This window comes from Pogoniulus pusillus, chromosome 21 (assembly GCF_015220805.1).
Source record: "Pogoniulus pusillus isolate bPogPus1 chromosome 21, bPogPus1.pri, whole genome shotgun sequence".
Lineage (NCBI taxonomy): Eukaryota > Metazoa > Chordata > Aves > Piciformes > Lybiidae > Pogoniulus > Pogoniulus pusillus.
Genome location: NC_087284.1, coordinates 11,146,896 through 11,171,550, shown reverse-complemented (window position 1 = coordinate 11,171,550; position 24,655 = coordinate 11,146,896). Strand labels below are relative to the sequence as shown.

General features: G+C 45.6%; 1 protein-coding gene and 1 long non-coding RNA gene across 15 annotated transcripts in view; both read right to left on the bottom strand.

The window, feature by feature from the left end:
- Positions 1-14,711, bottom strand: part of HIVEP1 (HIVEP zinc finger 1) — a 168,191-nt gene extending 153,480 nt beyond the window's left edge. For 5 of the 11 annotated variants that reach the window (XM_064160935.1, XM_064160933.1, XM_064160934.1 and 2 more), the window contains exons 1-2: positions 13,345-13,565; positions 10,588-10,734 (exon numbers count right to left, since the gene is read on the bottom strand). In XM_064160935.1, coding sequence (XP_064017005.1) covers positions 10,588-10,627 — 40 coding nt within the window. In that variant the 5' untranslated portion in view covers positions 10,628-10,734; positions 13,345-13,565. The other 6 variants (XM_064160927.1, XM_064160926.1, XM_064160931.1 and 3 more) reach the window with 6 other exon arrangements.
- A 1,423-nt stretch (positions 14,712-16,134) lies between these two features.
- LOC135184814 (uncharacterized) overlaps positions 16,135-24,655 on the bottom strand; it is a 68,320-nt gene continuing 59,799 nt past the window's right edge. For 2 of the 4 annotated variants that reach the window (XR_010306197.1, XR_010306195.1), the window contains one exon: positions 20,172-21,546. This is a non-coding gene — a long non-coding RNA (uncharacterized LOC135184814). The other 2 variants (XR_010306199.1, XR_010306198.1) reach the window with 2 other exon arrangements.

Sequence of the window (24,655 nt, the reverse complement as noted above, 5' to 3'; positions counted from 1 at the left end):
GAGACCTCACAGATCATCAAGTCCAACCCTTTACCACAGAGCTCAAGGCTAGACCACGGCACCAAGTGCCACGGCCAACCTTGCCTTGAACAGCCCCAGGGACGGTCCTAACAAAAATTCCACTTTCCACAACGTGGGGATCACTGAAGATGTTACTTCTTTCAGTCTGCCACCAAAGGTCAGATGGAAACTGCTAAATCAGCATATCCTCTGAGCAGCCTCATCCCTAGTGAAGCTTTAAGGGGAATTTAAAAGCCTTTGTATAAAAACAAATGGTGCTGCCTTGACCACTGAACTAGAGCTTCCCCACTTCCCCCACAGATGTGTCACCAAAGGCTTCAAACATCTGACACAGGAGCGGTTTTTTTTCCCCCCTCCTTTTCTTAATGTAAATATTCTGAATTAAGATACATCTAAACAAATGGAGGGGGAAACTAGCACCACCCAATCCATCTAATTTGGAAATTTGAAGTCCAGTTTATTCATCTGTTTTAACACAGCAAGGAAAATCTTACTTTTCCAACTGAGTAAGAGCCTGGGTTTCTCTCTCCATAAGCTCATAAGCCATTACTGAACTAAAAGGCTTACTGCAGAAGTCCAACACACCAAAGAAAGAGCAAGTCTAGGAAACATGTACTGGTATAACCAGCTCTTTGAAAATGCTTAGCTATAGGAAGTCCCCTCTACATTTTCCAGCATAAATATTTACAGCAGTTTGATATTTGCAAACACATTGCCTGATGGCAAGAAGAAGCTCAAAAGCCACACTAGGGAATCATTTTGGAAATAAACCCCCAATCTAAACAACAAATCTTCCAAAACAGCACTTCCCAAATGTATCAAGGTGGGCTTCAGGGTGATTGTTTTGATGCCAACAATGAATTGTGGTTAGAAAATGAGAGTGTTCACCTCTTCAGCCATTTTGCAACCTTAGGTCAAACAGATACTGCCTCTAACATGCAACATGACTGTGTTGTTACTGAGTTCCCCAGGCAAGGCCCTGCATGCCTGTCCACCCTGCCAATGACTGGGAATTCTCCCCACATCCCAAGAACCTTTGCCTGGAGCAGTAGCTAAGTATCACACAAACTCTTTCAAGCATCTTAAGGCACAATGCAAGTTTGAAGCATGTGCTCCTTTGGTGCCTTTTTAATTAAAGGGAATTCACTGCAAGAAGGTATTATTAAATGGTAGCAATGACCTTGGAAAGTTTACTGGGATAGAATGGAGCAGAGAGGAACCCAACAAAGATCAACAAGGGCAAGTGTAGAGTCCTGCACCTGCAGAGAAACAACCCCTATGCATCACAACAGGTGTGGAGTTGACCTGCTGGGAAGTAGCTCTGGGGAAGACTTGAGAGTCCTGGTGGAAAAGTCAGCCATGAGCCAGCACTGTGCTCTCACAGCCAAGGCCAACAGCATCTTGGGGTGAATTACACAGAGTGTGACCAGCAGGTCAAAAGAGGTTGGTTGCCCCTCTACACTGCCCCAGTGAGGCTACATCTGGAGTCCTGTGTCCAGTTTCAGGCTCCACAGTTCAAGAGAGACAGAGAACTACTGGAGAGAGCCCAGGGGAGGACTACAAGGACGAAAGGATTGGAGCACCCCTCTTAGAAGGAAAGGCTGAGAGAGCCAGGGCTGTTTAGGCTAGAGAAAACAAAGACTGTATCTTACCAATCCTTATCAATATTTAAAGGGCAGGTGTCAAGAGCTTGGGGCCAGGCTTTTCAGTGGTGCCTAGTGACAAGACAGGGGGCAACAGGCACAAACTGCAACACAGGAAGATCCACCTAAACATTAGGAAAAATTAATTTCCAGTGAGAGTGCCAGAGCACCAGAACAGGCTGTCCAGGGAGGTCATGGATCGTTTTCCCTGGAGAGACTCCAAACCTGCCTGGATGTGATTCTGCTTTAAAAGGGGCGTTGGACTAGATGATGGCCAGACCCCCCCACCATTCTGTGATCCTACAGAGCAGACTGATGCCTTCAAAGTTTGCAAAGGCTGGCAGAAGTGTCAGCAGAGACATTTGCATAGTTCTGGAGCATTCATTAAAAAAAAAATCAATTAAAGAAAACACAAGACCAAAAGCCTTCACCCTTTTCTTAACAGCCACTTAAGATGTAGATGGCCACAAACCTGTGAAAAGGCTTTTAACCAAGAGTGGTGCATTTGAGAAATTACACACCTCCCCCAAATAAAACTGAAATCATCAGACTAGCTAAGATGGCTTGGAAGACACAGCTGTATTCTACAGCAAGCTGAATTGACCAGCATATATGCAAAATACATGTATTTACAGTTACATCCAATTAGTCACCATTTAGAAATAATTCATTAACCCAATACTCCCCCCGGGCAAAGAAAACCCAGAAGAGGCCAATGCCATCTTATTCTCTCTCCCCCAAAGAGAAAACTGGCAAGATCTCAGGTGTTATCTGATCACTCAAAGTTAGTATTCAGCCAAGCACAGGGCAGCAGTGGAAGAGGCGGAAGGCAGAAGGCAAAGGGAGCAAAGAGTGAGAAATTGTTTCTACATTGTCATTTTATCCCTCTTAGCAAACCAGTGAATGATAGCAACTTTACCATTATTTTCCTTTCACAACCAATGCCCTGCTCATTCATTCTATTTCCAAAAGAATGTCTAGAAAGTTCCTCCCTCTCATTCATAATTTAGAACCAAAATAGTTTAAGAGCTAACACTGCTACACCAAGCTTCTCCAGTCTCTCCAGGATTTTGCTATTTAAATGTTACATATTAGAGTTGGCTTTTTAAACAAAGTGAGATCAGGAAGAGAGGAACACATTAAGAGTTCCCTTATACATAGCCTCACAGCAAACCAACATCTATTCTGCAATGCAAGAATTTAAAACAAACAAAAAGTCATGCTCTTCTAAGTACTCCTAAGAAAGCTGGGCTCTTACAAAAGGGAATTGTTCCTGGACTCAGTTTCATTCTGCCTGCGTTAATAAAAATGTTTGAAAGAGCAACTGCTGAAATCTTACTTTTTGTTTCTCTTTCTACAGCTACATTTTTCATGACCTTCCTAACACCCTGGAGTTCATGCTTCAGTAAATGCCAGATTCTGTAGCATTTTTTACTTCACGCTCAATTAGCAATAAAGAAGACACAAGATGTAAAGGTGAGGCAGAATTACAGGCTTGTGCTGTTTCCACTTCACTGTATTCTGGAATAAATCTAACTGGCTTATACACAGCTTTCAAGCCACAGTTCATTGCGGCTTTTCTTGCCTCTCTATGAATTCAATTTATTTTTTTATCTTACCCTTCACCAATTTCATCCAGATCAAGCCTGGTTCTAACTGCAATTACAATGATTTCATATTCCACAAAAAATACAATTTGTTTTTTCTCCCATGAAGAGAACAGAAGTAAGCTCTCTTCTCCTTCCTCCACTCCTTTTCCTTTCACCAATATTCTTGTAGGTATCCCTTTGCAATCCTGTTAGCTGGGATACCATTCCTTTCTCCCTCTTCGTGTTAACTCTCTCTGAAAGCACCTATTTTTGCAACTGTCTGTACCCAGCTGACTCTCCTTGCATTATCCCCATTTTCTTTTCCAAATATTTCGCATGCATATGCAGAAATCTATAAATACACATTCAAAGCTGTCAGTGCCAGCTACAATCAAGATTGGTTTGCTGGACCTCTCTTAAATCGCTTAAATCTTAGCCAAATTTTGTTCATTCTGAATGAAAGTTCTATGTCAAATGTTGGAAGAAGTGTTTTATTTTATTTTTTAAATCATGGTGCCAGCTGAGACCAGTTCAGTTTCCTGAAGGTTTGGCATTAACCATTAAAATTCTTAAAGCCATCCACAGTCTCAAAACCAACTGGGAAATTATGACATTAAAGATGTACTTCTCTAGAGGCTTTCTCCGCAGTGAATATTCCCTCCTGGCTGCTGGGACTTTCTCAGCAGCAGCTCAAAACTCTGTAACAGGAAGATGAACACTCACAAATAGGAGCAATTTCCTTCTCCACTCTCTAAGCGCTTGGTCCATGCCGCAAACGTCACCATGCTGCATGGCACACACACCAAGAGCCTGCACTGCAGTTTGAGGTCTCAATACACAGATGACTCACATGAGAAGTGCAATGGTTCAACAGGGTGGAATTTCTTGGGGTTTTAGTTTGGTATTTTAAAAGCTAGGATGTAACCTTTAAGAATACCTTTTAAAACTTAAGATGGTGAAGCAAAGCAGCAAGAAGTTGGAGAACACCCAAAGTAAGTATGTTTATGCAAGCCAGTGCACAACATGAACTGTGCTCACTGCTTGGCTCTGTTTACCACCAGTTTCTTCATCATCTTTTCCATTATTTATTCACCAAGTCTCTGCTTCACAACAGCTTTATCTTCTGAGTCCTTAGAAGATGTGGTACCAGCATCTCCAATTTGCAGGCACAAACCAGAGACATAGAGAAATTAAAAGATTTGCAGTAAAGTGTTGGCTAATCTTGGATCTCCTACTCACCTAGATCTTGACTTAAGTTACTTAGCATTTTCACAGCATTTTGTGCTCAAACTATAGCCATAGTGGACCATCTGCAGATGCATAAACTCCAAACTTGTGCCTGGGCATCTCAACTCAGCCAAACTGCAACACACAGACAATGCCTGTCTGCTAAGTTTTGGTGTAAAAGAACCTCTCAGTCTCATAAACTCAGTCATAGAAACAGGAATTAAGCACAGTTAATCACTGAATGATAGAATGGTTTGCATTGGAAGTGACCTTAAAGATCATTCAGTTCCAATGCCCTTGCCAGAGGCAGAGATCCCTCCTACTAGATCAGGTTGTTCAAGGCCCCATCTGACCTGACTTTGAACACTTCCAGACTTAGAGCCTCCACAACTTCTCTGGGCAACCTGTTCCAGTGCCTCACCACCCTCACAGGAAACAGTTTCTTCCTAATGTCTAACTTAAATCTAGCTTCTTCCAGTTTGAGGCCATTACCTCTCATTCTGCCAGCTACACACAGTTGTCTCAGGGCAACAATGAACAATGTTGTCCACCCTATTATTGTTTTCCTTCTTGCATCTTGTCCATCACCTGTGGCCACTGACATAGACCCAAACCACCCCATGCATGAACTGCACTAGAGCCTGCTGAATCAAAAATTTAGGGAAAACAGATGGAGCCAGCAACAGGCCAGGTGAAGGGAAAGGGTGGCAAATCACAGCTTTAAACTGACTACTTTAGACAATCTTTTCACATAGAAATGTAGACATTATTCACATTCCAATACAATTGAAGATCTACAGCCACACTTACCTCTAAGGGGCAAAATGTGGGAATGGACACACCCTAACAGCCAGCCTAAAGATCTTAAAGTCTCAACAAGTAAAACAAAAACAAACAAAAAGAGAACCATTAGCATACCGCATCCCAGGTGACAGAGAGGTCTGCAAGTCTCTTCCTACAAGACACCTGGTCTATTCACTGCACTACAGAGGGAACTACTGGTACGTCAGCTGATGACACACCAGCACAGCCATGCATTCTCTCTACTTTCATGAGACAGGCTTTAGTTTGTTAGAAGAAACTAGATGAAACTATTGGATCAACAAAACCAAGAACGTACAAAACCACAAATCGCTGCCAAATCAGGGGATATTTCTCAAAGTCAGAGTCAAGACTCTGACTTCTTGTTCTGCCTCTCACACATTCTCCAGAAATTTCAACAAAGACACATGTAGACAAGTTACAGAAGCCAGCCTTGAGAAATCTCAGCCTTTTGTTTGGGTGTTTTTTTTAAGTCATTTGATGCAAATCATGAACGAAAAAGCACAGCGCACCGATCGATTCTCAGGGTTTATAGACTACACAGCCAAACACTAAAGAGAAATATCAACTTGTCAGCTTTCAGCGTGGACCAGCCTATTTTAGTACTGGAAGTGCATTACAATTTTAAACCAGCTTTGCAAAATCAAAGTTATAATGTCCAGAAGGGCTGGGCATCTTTAAGGCTCAGAACACATCCAGCTTTCCAGCAAGCTTAAGCACATTTTTCAGATTACTGCAAAGCTGCTCATATTATACTTGCATTGCCTTATCAAATGCAAAGTGTTAAACGATTTGGAGACTGCTGTGGAACTTTATGGCCCCTGTCTGTCATCTGTTTTGAACAGAAGCATTTGATTGAGAAGGGAAAACAGAAAGAGCCACAACTTGTCTTCTTAAAAACAACAGAAAGCTTATCTAGAAAGAGACAAAGTTCACAGTATTTATGGAGCAGTTTTGTGTTGGGGAATCAGAGCACTGTGCTAAACTCTGTAAACAACAGAAAAAGGTTTTCATTTTCAACTCTGCAACAGGATACCTCTAAGTAAACAGAAACATGAGGATTTTTTTCCCTCTATATCCTCACAACCATCTGACAACAAACCAAGCCCACTTAGCCCTGCTTAAAGCACGACTCCACTCTAAGTGTACTTCTGGGAATACATTACAGCTTCCACGAGATGTTTTGATATACCTATGCATCAATTGGACACACAAATGCAAGGTGTAACCACATGCAAAGCAGTCCTTTTGTTAGTTTTAGTGAGCTAAAACTCCATACAAAGTAAAATAAGAAAAGACATCTTCTGGATGTCTGAATAAGCTATTTTCCTCTTTTGCAACACACTCACTTTCTGGAGGGGTGGCGACAACGCTTTTGAGCAGCAACATGATATGTATTTTTAATACCATTCCAATCACACAGCTGACAGGTAACTCATGTTGGGCTCTTCCTCAACATGCCTTTGGCCTTCACCTTGGCAACTGCTACACATTTCCAGAACTTGCATATAAATCCAATCCATATCCTTTTGAGACCTGCAAACCTTGATTTCTCTCAAATTGTAGCCATTCATCTCTACTCCTGGGAGTGACCACAGCTATTAGGGGTAGTCAGAAGACCAAGTATGACACTCAGCACAACTCCCCTTACCAAAGTGATGCTCTTAATAACAGTAACATTGTACACCTATGGACCTATTGCAGCAAGAAGTAGGGAAGGCAGATGGGACAAAACACCACTATAAAACAAGCACAGCCCAACAAGTGCCTTCTTGGTCCCCTTCAGATACAACATGCTCATTCTGTCACAGTCAACCATTAAAACCATGTCACTAACACACAGTCATGAAAACAAACATCCAACTAATTTAATTACTTGTGTTTTATTTGCAAAATAATGCTTCTCATATCCTGTCCTCTTGATAGAGAGTTTTTTCCTGCTGTAAAATCAAGTTAGTAAGCACTACATTGACTCATCTATAAACAGACAGTGAAAGCCAAGGAGGAGACAATTATAGAATTGCTTTGGTTGGAAGAGACCTTTTAAGATTGTCAAGTCCAACCATTAACCCAGCACTGCCAGATCACCACTAAACCACGTCCCTCAGCACCACAGCTACACATCTTTTAAATCTCTCCAGGGATAGTAACTCCACTACTTTCCTGGGCAACCTGGAACAAGGCTTGACAACACTTTGGGGAATTTTGGTTTTATCATAATGTTCAACTTAAGCCTCCCCTGGCACAACTCAAGGTCATCTCCTCTTGTCCTATTGCTTCTTCCAGGAAAGACGGTATCAACTTCCACCTTACTACAACTTCCTTTAAGGTAAAGAGCAAGAAGGTCATCCCTAAGCCTCCTTTTCTCCAGGCTAAATAGCCCCAGTTCTCTCTGCCACTCCTCGTTAAGACTCCTAAGTGGGGAGAGGACCTAAGCAAATAAAAACAACAACCAAATATCTTCACTGATCATGACACTTCAGAGCCACTGCTAATCTGCCAAAGGCTGTCAGCTCTCTCAGAAGTGTACAATATGAGAAAACTCAAGCCATGTCACAAGAGGAGGAGCCTTAAGGTCTCCTGCCAAAAGCTTAAATTTAGCTCTCTATATTAAACAATGCTACTTCTCTTCCCCCAGACAAAAAGGCAGCTTACAGTAAACACAGCAATATTAGACCCTTCAACGCTTATTTTTGTGCTGAAGCAAACCTCAAATTAACTAATGGGAGTGTGTGGGGGCAGTGTTTATGGTGGGTTTTTTCTGTGTGGTTTTGGAAAGGGAGAGAGAGGGATTGTGATGAGGGTTTTCTTAGGAGAAAATACTTCAGGTTCTTGGCTTTGGTTGTTAATTCTCCAGACTGACGTGGACTGCAAGTGCAAGCCAAGCAATTCCTATGATGCACAAGAGGATAGAGAGTGTCAAGGGTTGTTCAACAGTGATCTCTCAAAAAAGTTAAACATTGATGGGCTCTGGACAAGTCCAGTAAGAGCTGCTGGTGATTTGATTGGTATGGGGCAACCACAGGAGTCCTGAGATCGAGAAGAGAAGAGCCAGGAAAGGCCATGGAGTGTTCTTTGTACATAGTACAAAAGTGACAACGAGGTTTAAACAACTTTAAAATATAATTTAACCTAAAAGTAGATGTTACTTAATCTGACATCTTTGCTTTCCAAAAGTTCTAAGAGTTTGCAGACTTTCACCTTTAACCACAAACACTTATTCCTTTTGCAGCTCTAGTTATCATGGGTGCTAATTACCACTTTTTAAAGTTTAAATGGTTAAAAGTGTCAATTTAAGATGGGTCTAACTTTGCACACACAAAAAAAAGCTGTCAGAAAACAGACCTGTGAAATCTTTCAGCTGCCTCAAGGCCCAGGTGAAAAATGAGGGTTTAAAGCAAACATTTCCTGCAGTATTCTCGGAGCCTGATAAAATGACTAAAGGACCTGAAATTCAGTTTTCCTCATTATTTGGACTAAAAATGGAAATAGGGCATAACTAACAAGAAATAAACTGATTCCTCAAATCACTTCATCTCTAATAACCCATGATAGCAGCAAGCCACACTCACCATGTGTTGAAGCCTGCAGCACCTGCATAGTTTTAACACTCAACCATTCCATCGTAATTTCAAATTATAGGCTCGATGTATACCTCTATTTCCCTTCTCAGCATCTAACCCATCTTAATTCATTCGAGGACTCCATTAGTTGTGGAAAAAGAGGAACTGCTGAAAACTGCTATTACAGGGGACAATAAAAGCTAAACGACTGGGGAAATTACGCAAGGGGGAGGGGAAGTGGTTTATTTCTTACACAATTAAGAGTTTAATTAGATTATTTATTTTAAATGCATTTCTTCAAGTGGATAGAAAGCTTTACAACAGACTTAACTCCTATTGAGTTTCAAGCAATAAAAGAGGAGATATCAGACAGAGTACTAAATTAGATCACTCTCATATTTGATCAGAAAACAACAAGCTCAGCTATGTCAGCAACCTGGTAAGCAGTAATATTAAAAAACGGGCTCTAATTTATTGCTTTGCCATCAGCAAAGAGGAGGAAATGGCATCACTTGAACATGAAATTTCTGATCTGCGATGGAGGCTTAGCCATCACTTCAAACAATGCTACTCAGCACTTCCTGAATAGAAGACCCTGCAAAAACGTCTTCTCTAAGTGAGACGTAGAGGTAGCAGTGCTGACAATGCCCAAACACGAGGCCCTGCATACAGCTGTACGCCCTAGCTCTGGAGAGCCTCTCAGCTGTAAACTAACAGAAACACATGCAGATGTTTGTTAGATTTTGGCATAAAAACTTACAACTGGAACCAGAAGCTGTTGCTGCCCCTAAAACTTTCTGTTGACGTTTGTGGTTTTGTCATTGCTTTTATTTTTTGAAGGGTTGCCTTCCTACTGCAGCTGCAAAACTCACGTTAAAAAAGCAGGTGAGAGCCACACACGAGGATGCAGGTGGAAGCATGTTCTCCTGAAAGCTGCATACAAGGGTGGGGATGGAAGCCTGCTCTCCCTTGACATACACTTCTGCTCATCAAATGACCTGTATTTCTTCCCCTCATTTAATTCCTCCAGGGCCACTTCTACCAAGACAGTAACAAATAACCATAAGATCAGATTTCTCACATTCATCTGCCAGTCCTGGGTGCAGCTAAGTGCACTGGGATTTTGCTCAAGGAAATGCCTGGACACGTAAGCTTGCCAGTTTGCGCAGCAGGTCACTTGCCTGATCGTTCTTTCCCAGAGCCAACAAGCTACCCTTTAGCCTTGCAAGGGCAGGACAGCGAGGAGAACAAGGTCATATCCAGCAGTGCCCAAGGCAGCATGGGTGAACAGATAATAAACAGCAAGGAGGCATGCATGGGAGGAGAGTTTGATCCCCCTCAAAAGCAAGCCAAACTGATTACCACTCAGAAAAACAACTACCAGCTGTCAGATCTCGTGCTGCTTCTACATTACACACATTTCCCACCTCCCTGAGTATCTCTGCTAGGTTTTCTTTGCATTTTCAAGTTTCACCCTGGTTATTGCTGTAAACTAGAGGATGTCAAGACTGCTGTCAAGCACACGCACTGCAGGAAAAAGAACAGATTCTACTTCTTCTTTCTCTCAAAAGTAGAGCTGTCTCACAGACAACTCCCAAAACTTGCTTGCAAACTATTTTTGGATCAAACCAGACTTCTGAAATACATATTCCTTTAACCTTGTAATTGAAACCGCAATGGGATTTCCCAAGAGCTTTTCTTTCTCAGCTGAGAGCTACCTACCTCTCAGATTTCTGGGATGTATCTGCTTTGTCCGAGGCATTTTCCTGTAATCTCATACACCGCTTTCTCCTCTCAGAAATGAAAAGTACAGCAAGCAGAGAGACAGCAGCTCCATGAACTCGTGAAAGGGGTCAGTTAATCTGTATGCTAAAAGAAGAGAAAGAAAAATTATGAGATCTGTGCATTAATAAGGAATAAAGATCTCTATCTGCTCTCTTTTGTCCTCAAATCACTATGGAAATTAGTGATGAGCAAGGAGTATTTCTGTACCTATCCTTTTACAGAGTGAAGCATTCCAGTATCTTAAGAAAACTACATGAGGGGAAAACTCCTTTTGGGATTACTCAGGAAGCATGAGAAAACTAAGACACTTTTCCACATTTGTCAGCTGTTTCCTAGCCAGAAAACGTCTTCCAGCAACACGTGTCCCATGCAGATAAATCTAGAAAGCTAAACAAAATTTGACATCAGGCTTTGAGATACCAATCTTCATCTCAGAGTAGGGGGAGAGCAGAGTGGAGGACAAACACAAGCTGCATCAGCAATAATCCACCCTGACTGTAACATCAGCTGCCTCCCAGCTCCTTTCATGGAGTGTGCAAGCCCAGAGGAACTCCCCACAGGGATATTTCTGCTTAAGTATCAGTGTGCACAAACCACACTGGCTCTTGACCCACCTGCAAGCTGTTGCACAGCAAGTTTCTGCCCTGACACAGTGCTGAATTTGCAGGAGGCTACAGCAAGCAAGGCCCCAATACAGATCAACATCACAGACCAAGGAATTCTTTCAGCAGCCCTAACACACCGATTCACCGCTAAACTGCCACAAACCTACCTCCACATCCCAAAATTCACACCTTTTGAGACTAACAACTTAATTTTCAAACACTCTTAGGATTTGCCTTCAGTTTAAGGAGCATTCTGTCTAGTTTCTGAAATCCTGGGGAATGTGAAATCTCCCACATAACTATGGCAAACCACTTAGGCACAAGAACTTCAAAAAAAGACAGGTGTATTTCAACCCTTGCAGCTAAACAAATAAACTAACCACTTGTCATTTCTTTTTTTTTTTTAATAGCAATGCTACCTTATGGTAAAGAGGTTAATTTTTCAGCAAAAAACTAGGAAGAAACTTTAAAAAATTATATAAACTTCAGAACAGCCCCTAATATGGATGAGTTGATTAAGGGTCGCTTCTCAAAGAAGTAAGCCCATTGAAAGTTTAGCATTTAAGTATTAATTCAGGGAGGCTGTTTTAAAGACAATTCACACTTCTTGTAAAAATGGTACTCAAACTTAAAAGAGGCTCCTTGCAGCCACCCCCTTCAGTCTACAGGCTGTTGAGGAATATAATCATTAATTTTTAATGTTTCTTTTGTCTGTTGCAGCACAAAACGACCCAAACAGGAGAAAATACTGACTGCAACTGACACAAAGGAAAGCTGGAAAATGTTATTCTGACTAATGGCTCCTCACTAGGGCATAACTGCACGTTAAAGGATAAACGTGGAAAAATCCAAAAACAGAGCACACAAGCCTGTCGAGTTATTCACTCACACTGCTTCATCTGCGGGGACAACAGAGAGACATTAAGTAAAATCTGATGCTAACAAGGTCCATTTTCCTGCTCTTGGACACAAACCGCAGATGCAGAGAAGAGGCTTGATGCAATCAGTATCCCCTAAATACTGCTCCCACTTCACTCGGAGTGCTGCTGGGCTGAGGTTTGTAAAGATTGTAATAAAAAAGGTCACTTCTTTATGCAAGTTATTTGGAGCAGGAGTTTGAAAACCCCTGGGGTACCCGTAAACCACAAGCACCTCCCGATGCTCCCCTGCAGCACAAATGACATCTTATTTACGTTTTAAAACCACCAATTTCCCCCGCTCACCGGCAGGACTCCCTCTTTCGGGGTGTGTGTAGAGGGAGAATGAGATGGCAGTGTGAAAGCCACGGCGGCCACACCGTGCAGGACCCGGGCGAAAACTCGTTCCCTCCTTAATTTGACCAAAAAGGGAGAGGGAAAAACGAACCTTTGCAAACGCAGCGGTCACATTCCCCCCTCCCCCCTAAAAAATGCAGATCAGGGAGTGGGGCGGGGAGGCAGGCAGCCGCGGGGCCCGGAGAGCCGTCGGTATGTGCGAGCAGGGTTGCAAAGGGAAAGGGAAGAGAGAGAGGAAAAAAAACCATGAATGAATAAAGAGGGAGGAGCCTGGGAAAACCCCTCTGCAACGCCGCACCGAACAAAGCGCTGCACACATGCCGGAGGGGGGGGAAGCCGGGGGGGTGGCCGCAGCCCGGCACCCAGCGGAGACGGCGGCGGGAGGAGTCGGGCCGGGGCTCCACGGCACCCACCCTCCCCACCCCCTTCCCTGATCCCGGCTGCAAAGCTTCAAGGGGGCGGGGGGGGGGGGAAGGTTGGCGGGAGGCGAAATCACACAGAGCATCCCGCCCGAGCGCTGCTCACTTGGGGCTGGGGGTGCAGCCGGAGCGCGGAGTCCCCACGCGGGGCCCGAGGTTGGGGGGGGAAAGTGGGGCCTGCCGTCCCTCCCGTCCACCCCCCCCACCAGTGGAGAATACATTGTGTTGTGGCTGCCGCAGCTCCGCGCAAAGGGGGCCACCGGCTGTGACGGGGGCACCGGCCACAGCGGGGAGCGCCCGTCCCGCCCTGCACCGCCCGTCCACCTCCCCTCCACACACAGCGCCTCTCGAACCCTTCTCCCAACACCTACCCCCACCACGGGGCCCGTTGCAAACCTGGCTTGAGGGGCCGGCGCAGCGGCGGTTGATGGCGGCGGCGGGGAGCGCGGCGACCCCTGCGCGGCAGCGGCGGCGGCGGCGGAGGGAGAGAAGAGGAGAAGGTGGGGGGGAGCGCGAGGGGGGGCCGAGATCCTCCTTCACTTGACAACCTCAAACACAAACATGACCCAGCGCCGCCGCCGCGCCCGGCCGCGCACACACACACACGCACACACACAGAGCCCGACACCGACACCCACCCCTCCTCCTTCTCCTCCTCCATGCACCGTCCCCCCGGGCCGGCCAAGGCGCCGCCCCCCGGCACGGCCCCCCCTCCGCAGCCCCCCACCGCGACAGACCCCTCCCCCCGCCATGTCCTACACGGCAGCCGACCGACCCCGGACCAGACGCCTCCCCTCCCTCGGGACGACGAAGTGTGTGTTTGGGGGGGGGAGAGGGGGAGAGGGAACGGAGAGGACACACGATCCGAGGAGGGGCTGTGGAGGTGGGTGAGGGAGCCTCCTCTGACAGGCGGGGCGGGCCCGGCGGGCACAGGCGGACTCGGCGCATCCGCCGGGCTCCCCTCAGGAGAGACGAGACGCGCTGCCCCGCCTCGCCCCGCCCCTTCCCCCCCTTCAGCGCCCCGGTCATTGGCGGGGGGAGGGGCGCGAGGCAGCGGCGCGGGCCGTGATTGGGGGGGGAGCGCGGGGGGGGGCGGGGGTGTTTTACCTTCGCTCACTTTCTATTGCAGGAAGCGGGGCCGGAGCAGTGACGTCACCGGGTCTCCCGGCCACGCCCCTTTCCCTCCCGGGGCGGGAGGAGGGGTCGGGGGAGGGGTCACCGAGGGGGTTTCCTCGCGGCCCGGTGGGGGGGTGGGGGGCAGGGAGGGACGGCGCTGGAGCGGCGCAGCGCCAGGCACAACAGACGCGCCACCGCCGCCGCCTTACGGGTGGGACCCTGCGGCCGGGCCTGACACTGCCATCGTCCCGGCGCTGAGAGGGCAGTAGGGGAGCTCTCGCCGTCGCCTGGCAGGTCTCCTCAAGGGGTCCCACGCAGCCCCGCCGCGAAGCTGCGCCTCACCCTGAGGGCAGAAAGTTGCAATCGCCTTTCCCCTGCACCCCGTCGCGTCGCGCTCCCCCCTGCCGCGGCCCGGCCCCCGGGGCACCGGCGCGGCCGCGCACACACGCACACACACAGACGCAGAGAGCCGGGGCTGACGCGGAGATCCCAGAGGTTCCTCCCCGCACGGGCTTTCCCCGACACCCCGGCCCGGGCCGGCCCGCCGCACCCCGCCGGGGAAACTCACCGCCGCGCCGCGCATCCTGACCGCGGTTTAACTTTTCATCCCGGGCAGCAGCCGGCGGCAGCGAGCCCCTCCGCCGCTGGAAGTGGGCGGGGGAGGAAATACGAGGAGGAGGCGCGTCGTGCTCGCCGCCGCTGCTGCGCCCCTTTTTTGGCTCGGGCCCGCGGGATTTTGGCGGCGGGGCGGGGGGGCTGTGCCGCGGAGATCAGTTTCCTGCATCAGCTGTGCGTGCGTGTGCACAGGGTGGGTGCTCTGTGCGGGGTAACTGTCCGTCAGAGGGCTGTGGCCCCCCTCATCCTCCCCAGGAAGGCAGGCACGGCCAGCACCGGTAAACGCTGTGCCTCCTCCCCAGGGTCACAATATCATTAAGGTTGGAAAAGACCTCTCAAGATGAGCAAGTCCAACCGTCAGCCTACCACTATGCCCACTATACCTTGCCCTCAAGTGCCATATCTATACCTTTTTAAACACCTCCAGGAATGAGGACTCCACTGCTTCCCTGGGCAGCCAGTGTCCAACCACTTTCAGTAAAGATGTTTTGCCAGCCTAAACCTCCCCTCGCATGACTTGATGCCATTCTGTCTTGTCCTGTTGTTACCTGAGGGAAGAGACCGATTCCCCACCTCACAACAACCTCCTTTCAGGGACTCAGAGAGGAAGGTCTCCCTTCAGCTTGTTTCTCTAGGCTTAATAACTCCATGTCCCTTAGCTGCTTCTCATAAAACCTGTGCTCTAGTCCCTCCACCAGCTTCAGTGCCCATCTTTTGACACGTTCCAGCAACTCAAGGCAAAGCGAAGGGCAAGGAGTCCTGAGCTGGGCTTTTGGCACTGAGGAAGGGGATGTTTGTGGTTTAATCATATTTTATCCAGAGTCCGTGACAAAGAGGTGTTGGCAGCTTTTCATCACTGCTTGGGTTTCCCATCAGGTTTGGCATTTGCAGCTAGCATGTGATGTCTTTAGCAAATAAATCCAATTAAGTATTTCTTGCGTCACCTCCATGTTCTTCTTTCTCTCCTGAATGAGCTCTCCTGACAGCCCTTTGTGTTCAGCTGTAAGTGCTTTGGCCATACTACAACCTTCCATTTGAGTTTTGTGTCCAGACCAAACCTTGCCTTAAGAGAAGATGACCACCATTTCCAGAGTCTCAGTTTTTCATAGGGCCTTTATTCAAACAATACTCAATTCATGCAAGATTTTCAGAAGACAAAAGAATACTCTTATTTCACAGGGGAGAAATCAAGGCAGTTATCAGTGAATGGTAGGGGTTGGAGAGGACCTCTGGAGATCACCCAACCTCTCTGCTAAAGCAGGGTCACCCAGAGCAGGTTGCCCAGGATTGTGTCCAGGTGGGTTTGGAATCTCTCCAGAGGAGACTCCACAGCCTCTCTTGGCAGCCTGTCCAAGTAAAAAAGTTTTTCCTTATCTTAGGAAGATGCAGAGTAGCTCATTGCAGAACTGTGAGCCCCCTTCTCTCTGAGCGTTTAGCCACAGGCACTGTCTCTTGACTTCACTTGAATTATACCTTTAGAACATCTGTGGCTTACAATGGTGACAGGTTCTCTGTTGTGGGTAACCTGCCCTGCCTCCTGCCTGGAAGCAAAAAAAAGCATTCACTACACGGAAGGCAAAAGTAAGCATACAACCTACCTTCACACTGCCTGGCTTGTCTGCACCCTGATGGTTAGAGTGAGAGATGGCATTCACCTCAGAATTACAAATTTATGGTCAAATGAGATCCTCAAAAGAGATCTTCAGGAGAAACTTTCTGTTCTAGTACTCAACTGGGGAAAAAAGTATGATTCTTTTGTCAGAGACTGTGCTTTTAGACTCAGGGTTCTGACTTGCTAGTTATCACAACTGCCATTAGCCTGACCACATCAGTATGAGTATTATCCTGAAAGTGCCATAAGCTTAGTGTACCAACTCTGATCAACTGCAAATCTGTGATGAAATGACCTCTGAAACTAGGTCTGGACCTTTACTGCTTCTGTTCATCTGTCCCTGAAAGCCTGTTCCACTGGCCTTTGCAATACATGGCATCTGGCTGCTTCTTCTGCTACACAGTCTGGAAACTTCAGGTTGTTGTCACCAGTGTCACCTTACAACATGCCAAAAAAAGGACCCACCATGGCTGCTGGTGGTGCCAAAAGAAGTGCTAGGTCACCCATCTCTTTACAATGACCTGAGTAAGTTCAAAACAGAGACTCTACTGTGAAAGCTGAAATTAATCACAACAACAAAGTCCTTGGAGCCAGCAGGAAATTGTCCTACTAACAGAAGTCAAACTGCATCTCATCCATCAGCATGAAAATCCAGCCCTCTTGCCACATGGATGTGCATGGGAACAGAACAGGTGCCCTTCCTCTGCAAACAAACACAAATGTCAAATTAAGAGTGACTCAGTGAGGTGTCAAAGAGGAATCAGATCCCCAGGGAGGCATGGAGCATGTTTTGACAGTGCCAGGTGATCCACCTTTGAACATAAGATTGGTCATCTCAAAGTCAGTTTGGGTCAGAGATCAAAATGCAGAACTGAAAGTCTGTCCCAGTAAGGTTATTCCCAAGGCCATCTGAAAAAGCAGTGAAAGTGGCAGCTGTGAGCTGGTGGCACTCTTCACCCTGCTCAATTTGAGTAAGCAGCACTAGGGGCTAAAGAACCACCTCCTGTCCAGCTTGATGTCACTTCCCCTGGGCAGTAGAAAGGGCAGTCCCAAGGGCTTTGGAAAGGCAGCAGATTAGGCTTTTTATGCTGGGCAAACTGCCTCATCTTTTTCTGTCTGTTTTTCCATCAGTAAAAGGGAAGTGCATGCCCACTCAGTAAAGTGCTTTTCCCAAAGTACCACAGATGATTGCTAGTAGGAGGCACATAGTAATCTTCTCAAACCTGTAAATGAGGGAGACTCTTTCAAAGTTTTCAGCAAGATCTAAAATGCCACATCAATCTGCAACATGGAAAAAAAAAAAATTGCTTTGTGGCAGAAATGAGATACTTTTAAAATTTCACCTGAAAGGAGCCCTCCAGGATATAGATTCCCTCTAAATGACCTCATATCTGAACGGGGAGTTTTATTGAGCCTTTTTTTCTTTCTACAGCTCTGCTACATTTTCAGGAGGACACTTATTTTTAAACATCTTCTAGATTTATGCTCGAAACCCCTATGCTTGGAAACTGGCATTCTGTAATGGCTCACAGGTATTTCATGTATAAATATATACACATACACACAGCAGGCTCTCAAGAAACCATGATACATTAGGTACTTTTAAATAATTCATTGTTAAGCACCCCGTGATAAATCTCTCTCTGAACAGCGTGCAATTGTGCTGGAATTCTTGGGGTGTATATATTGAATGTGAAGCACTGTGGTAAATTTAACTGTGCTGAGCATCCAATGTGAAAAGTTTTATATTGTACATTGCATCCTGACACGCAACTGGAGAATCTTTATTAAGGCTTCAGGGATTTTTTTCAGGGAACTTCTGAAGTTCTGAAAAGAAAAAAAAAAAACCAAGACTGGGTGCTGTTTCTCTATAGAAGTTTTTCTTAGGGAAAGGAAATTCCAGAAGTAGTCTGTGTTGAATTAGCAGAAAGGTTTCGCTAAAAGAACTGCTGCCTATTAGCTTGTGCTCTGAGGCTCCTTGTTCAGCACTCTTCAGATGAAAATTAGAGGACGTTGGCTCACATGGTATGATCTGAGTGTCTGCAAGGCTTGCTGCTCCTGCAGCGTGGCTGGAGAGATAGGGCAGCAACGGCTGCTGTGAGGGGAGGTCATTTTTCCTCCTTTTCTCCAGCAGTTGCTGTCACCCCAGATACTCGCAACTCTCTCTTGTCAGCAACGACCAGACACTGTCCTGGAGGAGACAAAGACAAGAGCAGAGACCTGACCATGCACTGCTCCAAGCCAGGAGCTGGTCCTGATTGGGACATTCTGCATGGCGATATCCTCTATCTCCTCCCCTCTCAAGATGTCCTAAAAGGAGGTTGCTTTCATACTGTCCTGTAAGTCGTATTGGTTCCTTCCATGCCAGAGAAACTGGTGTTACATAATGGGAACAAGTTCCATTGAAGAATTTTGGCCCAACTTTACTTTTTATTTACATACATACACTGCAGCTGCATGTGGTGGTCACTGGTGTGGTCAAATCTGTCCAGCATCAGGTTAATCAAGTGATACAGGACACAATTCACTGACAGAGCTTTACCTTTGCTGCAGATATTATTAACCAGACATTTCAATTAACTTTACAATCACTGATTTTATAGCTAGTTATTTATGCCACATTCATCTTAATCAGAGTGTCCCAGACAAGAATATCTGTGTTTAAGATGTGATACTAAAACCTGTTTTGGTGACTATTTATCCTCTTCTCTAACCACAATTTATCCTCTAATCACAATTTATCCTCTTCTAATCACAAGAAAACTTGTCTTGTAACAGCTCCTCCAAGCAGGGAAAGCAATTTTCACCTTACCTAAACCACCACCATGGCCTGACATCAGCCTTCTTTCCTCAAAGCACAAGGCCTCACATCTGGCCACAGGATACGAGACTAGACAAAAGACCATCCACAGAGTGAAGCACCTGCTGAAGAGAATCTCTTCTTGCAGAGTCCCCCTCTTTAGTACTGCAAGCTCTGGTGAGACTAGTGCTATGCCCACAGCATGTGCAGCATCCTCCTATGACAAGGCCAAGAGTAAGAGATTCATCCTCAGCACTCTGCAGGCTGGCCACACTCCCTGCCCAGACAGACCTTCCAAGATGGTATCACAACATCTAAGGCAAAAAAAAAGAGGGGGAGGGGGAATGGAGGAAGAAAGAAATTCATTCAAACCAGACTCGTTAAACTAGTGCTGCCTTTCTCTTCAAGAGGCAGCTCCAGTACTTGGCATATGCTGTGCCCATGCTGCTGCACAGGATGAGGAGCAGGATGGACCATAGTAGCTATGTGTTAATGCCTATTACTCAGCAGAACACACATCTATTAGGGCTTTGTGGGATGTGACATTAAATCTTTCTGGGAGGGAAATAATTGTCACACTGAATTACAAGATCTGGGATGGAGCATTTGGGAGAAGACAAAGGCTTATCTGCAGTGCAGAAGATGATACTGCTTGGGTTTTATTAAAGGGCTAAGCCAACTCAGACTCCCTTCCTCCTCCCTGAGATGGAGCACGCCCAAGGCCCTGAGCACAGTCTTATGTCCAAACATGAGGCAAGTTTGAGCTTGGGCCGGTGCTCTTAAGTTAGCATAGATGTAGCAATGAAAAGCAAGTCCCACTGAAAAATCACTTTTGTATTTCCAGAAAGAACTGTTTCTCTATCGGTCAGCAGGTTCTGTATTTGTACAACCCTTCTACTCCTTGCACCCGTCTGTTTTCACTCCTAGCTGAGCTAGACAGCTTTCTTGCCATCTCTCAGCTTTTGATGAAGTTACACACACGTTCCATTGCATTTCCCCTTCACCTCAGCTCACCACTTCACTCTGATCTTTCTGTGTAGTTCTGAGCTGTTCATTTAAATACACTGTTGTCTGCCAGCATTTTTGCTAAGCCTTTTATTTTATCTGTTAAAGAAACAGAAGACACACGTGCACTTCACACAAACATGCCTTGCCAAGGTACTTCTGGTGGCATGCTTTTGTCTTAGATTCAACCATAAACCTTTTAACATATAGAAGTGATTAAAATGCATTTAATTCCATGCCTTCTTCCCCAAGATTTTTTGCCATCCAACGGCATTCTACTAGTCTTAGGTTTGCCACAGACATGTATGGGAGGGGTCTTTTAAACATCACATTCTGAGCACATTAAGTTGACTTAGTATCTCAAAGGTTGCAGGGTTAAAAGGAAATAAGCAAAACATCATTATTTTCCCTGGAAATGTTTTCCTCTGCTTCCTATCTAGTATAGACCTGAATATAAAATATCCTCAAAGAGTTTTTAAAAAATCCCTATTCTACTTAAAAACTCCAAACAAGTTCCAATTTCTTCACTTAATGGGATGTTTACTTTGCCAGGCATATTGCAGATCATTAGGCACAGATCAACAACAAAGGTTCAAGTTCTTTTAGCCTTTTTCCCCAGACTCCGAAGTGGCATTCAAATGATATAAGGAACATTTGCAATGGTCCATCACAAAGCAGGCATACATCACCTTTTGTAAGCTGTGCTATGTCCTTTAAAGACATTCAGTCCTCCTTAAATCCTAACAGCTCCAATGACTAAAAGTATGGTTTTACTTTGAATGATCTCAGTGCCTCTCTGTTAATAATTGTGCTGTGTAGTTTGTGAGGTCTCCTGAAAAGTCATTTCCTCGAGCTGTGGCCAGTGATTTGGGGGTTTTGTTGGGTTTTTATTTCTTTTTTTCCCCCAGTCCTTTTAAACTAAGGGTAACAAGTATCAGGCTCCACTGCTGAGGAATGTAGAGAATTTTCAAAACACACTGTAGTAAATGAGTGTAAGTTGAAAACACAGCACATGCAGTCTTGCAGCTGTCCCCAAATTTCACAAGGCCGACACTGTAAAAGCCGTGGATCTCACTGTCCAAAATCCCATCACAGCAGCATGAATGCACCCTATACCCATTTTCACACATCGATAAACAATCACTTCTGCAGCATACATGACAGAGGAAAAGTGGGCACAGGAGAGCAGCAGTGATATAAATAAGAGACCTAATTCAAGACCGGCTTCTCACAGCAGTAAGAAGAGAAAAGTTTTGAGTTTGGCTCTTCATGGATCGGCTGAAGGCTGCTAGACAGCTTGGAGAGCCAGCATTCAACCCTGTTTCCCACCTGGCCAGGCTGTTGCTCCAAGCTGGCTTGGCACTCTCTTCTCAGGATCATTCAGGTCCAGCTGCAAGTTGCATCCCTTCCAGGAAGTTATGCCATGGACTCATCGCATCCCAGTTGGAGCCTGTTTTCACCAAAAAGGATAAGACATTTCACAACTGATTGTATCTTCTATTTAAACACTGTCATATCTTGAAAGACAACATCAAAACATGCTCTAGGGTTTAACAGCAGGCCTCAAAGCTGTCTGTCAGTTGGCTGAAATGGTACAACAGAAAAAGCACACTATTTCCTTCAGAGGGGAATCATTCCTCAGCCATGTCTTTACAGCAAATGTTAAGGCCTTTTTTATGCCTCAGAAATACAACATGCATCTTATTTTGGTCAAACTGTGGAACAGCCATACTGATGAATTCAATGTACCTATATGTATGAAGAGGAAAATCTGACAGTGAAGCACAATTAAGCCTGCAGATAAACTCAAGGCAACCCAAGGAAACACAACAGTTAAGACACCAGATCCTCCACTGGCTTTAGCTGGCATCACTCCTCTGAGATATGTAAATTCTATTACTGCCATGGAAATCCTACAGGCCAAGTGGCTGGCCAGCCTGTAAACCCCTAAATATGACATGCACTCAACTTAGTAATACTGAGTTTGGCAGGGGTGACAAAAGCTCAGGTCAATACTTAACCAGAAAAAAATGCATCATGGAAGCCAGACCTACTGAGATAAAGAGATGCAGCCACATGAGGCAGAGGCTGAGCACAGATAGGAGAGGAGCTTGCAAAGAACAGCTCAGCTCCTTGAAAGCTTCAGGCAGCAGAGTGCAGAGAGAGGGAAGAGTACATAGCACAGCTGTGAATCTCCCTCTAGAGAGGTACTTCCCTTGTGGAGTAATTTTTCCTGTGCCTATCTTCAGGAAAGAATTTGCATGTCTGTTAAGTCCCCCTAGTGCACTCTCAGAAAGCCAGAGCTTAAGGGCTTCTTGTCTCAAGTTTTGCAGAGATCGTCTGAGCATGTGAGTTATCCACTGTCTTAGTGCGACCACTCTGCCCACAGTCCCTTATGATCTTCCTGTAGCCTCTGCAATAAACTCCCGGTGGAAGAAGTGAACGTTACTGAACCAAAAAAGTTCATAGAGAATTGAAACATAACCCCTCCTCCCCCCATCTAAGGCTCCATTGGGTGTATCTGACTCTGCAAGCAGCTTGCACAACGAGGCACTGAGATCAATGGGACCAACCAACCACAGGTTGTGCTTTTTGTTGAGTCAGAGGCATTGTCTGCAAAAATTCAGAGCCAGGTCTGCAAAGCTCCACCATGCATGATGTTATTATCAAAACTGTAGTGGCATTATGGTGTAATGCTTTAGACACCCTTCTCTGGTTGAAAAACACAACAGTGCATTACTTTTGTTGTCTCTTAAACACAAATACACAAAGCTGTAAAAGCCCTTCTAATTATGCTTAAAAACAAATCACATTAAAACCAAAGCTGATGCCAAGAACATTTTAATCACACAAACCAAGAGAAGCAGAAACATTTCACTGCCATGGACTGTAGAATGAAGTAAGCATGATAATTTCAGTCTAGTTTATGGAAGCCAAACTCACAGCACCCACCTCTGTGTCACCCCTTTTTCCTGCATGCTGCCTATAGCTTTGTTTTTCCTTCCCAATATCCTTTCCACTTACATTTTGAAATTACCTCTTCATTCCCTACTCCTGTTCCCTGTGCCCATCTTACTGTTTTGTGTTTTCTCTCTTTATTGTCCTCCACACTACTTCTCTTCCAGCTTCAAAGCAACTTTGCCCTACACAGGTTGCATGAGAAGACACGTGCTCCATCTTACTTGCCCTAATTTGGATGCAACTTATGAGAAGTCTCAGGTTAGGAGAGGAAGGACTGAAGCTTCCCTCACTCAATTCTCTGTCATCCTCCTCGGCTTGTCTGACCATCTGGTGTACATCTCTTAAGCAGCTCCCAGAAGCAGAGAGAGGACATAGAGGTGCAAATGGCTGCCCCTCATTTTCAAATTTGGGACCCACTGCCCAGTCCTATCACAACTGAGACCAAAAACATTCCTGGATATTGTGGAGTTGACTGGATGCAGTGACAAATAGTGATCAAAAGCTGATTCTGGAAGTCTGCTGCAGAAATACTATCAGCTGCAAAATCCCAATCCTCTTGACCTGTCCAACAGAAGTGCATTGGTCAGACTGACAAGCTGCAAGTATGACCTAAACACCAAGCTCTTGAAACACTCACATGAGCCACATCAGTGCACACTTCTTATGCAGACAAGCAATGGTTTGGAAGAGAAAGCAAATGAGATGAAACATTGATCAGAGGATTATCTATATTTGTGGGCAAAGTTCTCTAGCCAAATCTGAACCACAGATCTACACATCTGAAAACAGAAGTGTTATCTAGATCTTCTCCTGTGCTGGAGATATCATAGCAACACTGCCAGAGTCTTCCGTTCTTACCTCTGCCTTCTGTTGCTACTTTCCTACCTCCAGGGCAAGAGGAACCAGTTACCAACAGTTCCTTCTTCATTAGACAAAAAGCTACTTCAGTTAGAGTGCCTTTGTAGGATGGACAGGAGTCACCATCTTCTGTCATTTCTGCAGCAATGGCCATGCTACAAACTCACACACACATTTGCACAGTCAGAGAACTGTAAGTGCAGGCCTTCTCTCAATGGGATGGCAACCCAGCAGCTGAGTTGCTCTCATAACCAGCCCCACAGCCCTGAGTAAACCAAGCAAGACAGGCCCAGAGGTGATAGCCAGGTCTGACCAAGAGTCTAGACCATAAGGCAAAACCATGGTGGTTGGGCAGATCCACAATCAAGCCAGTTCACAGGTCAGGTCAAATGATTTCCAGGTAGGGCCATGGTGACAAGACAGAGCCAAGATTTTTGGATGGGAAAACAGTCCACACATTTTGCTCCAGAGAAAAGGACTGCCCACAAACCAGCCCTAGCCAGGCTGGGTTGCAGACCAACATGTTTTGAAATAACTCAGGCAGGGGCTGACAGTCCCTAGCTGAACTTAAAATATTTCTTGACCTTTTTAAAGGTGTCAAGGTTCTCTCATGTGGCTGGTCAGGTGCACTAAGAATTGTAAGTGTTCTCAAGGCCCTGATAGAGAGAATGAGGAAAAGAAATTGCAAAACACATTTGTGTTTGTATAACATATACACGTATATGTCTGTATATGTAAGA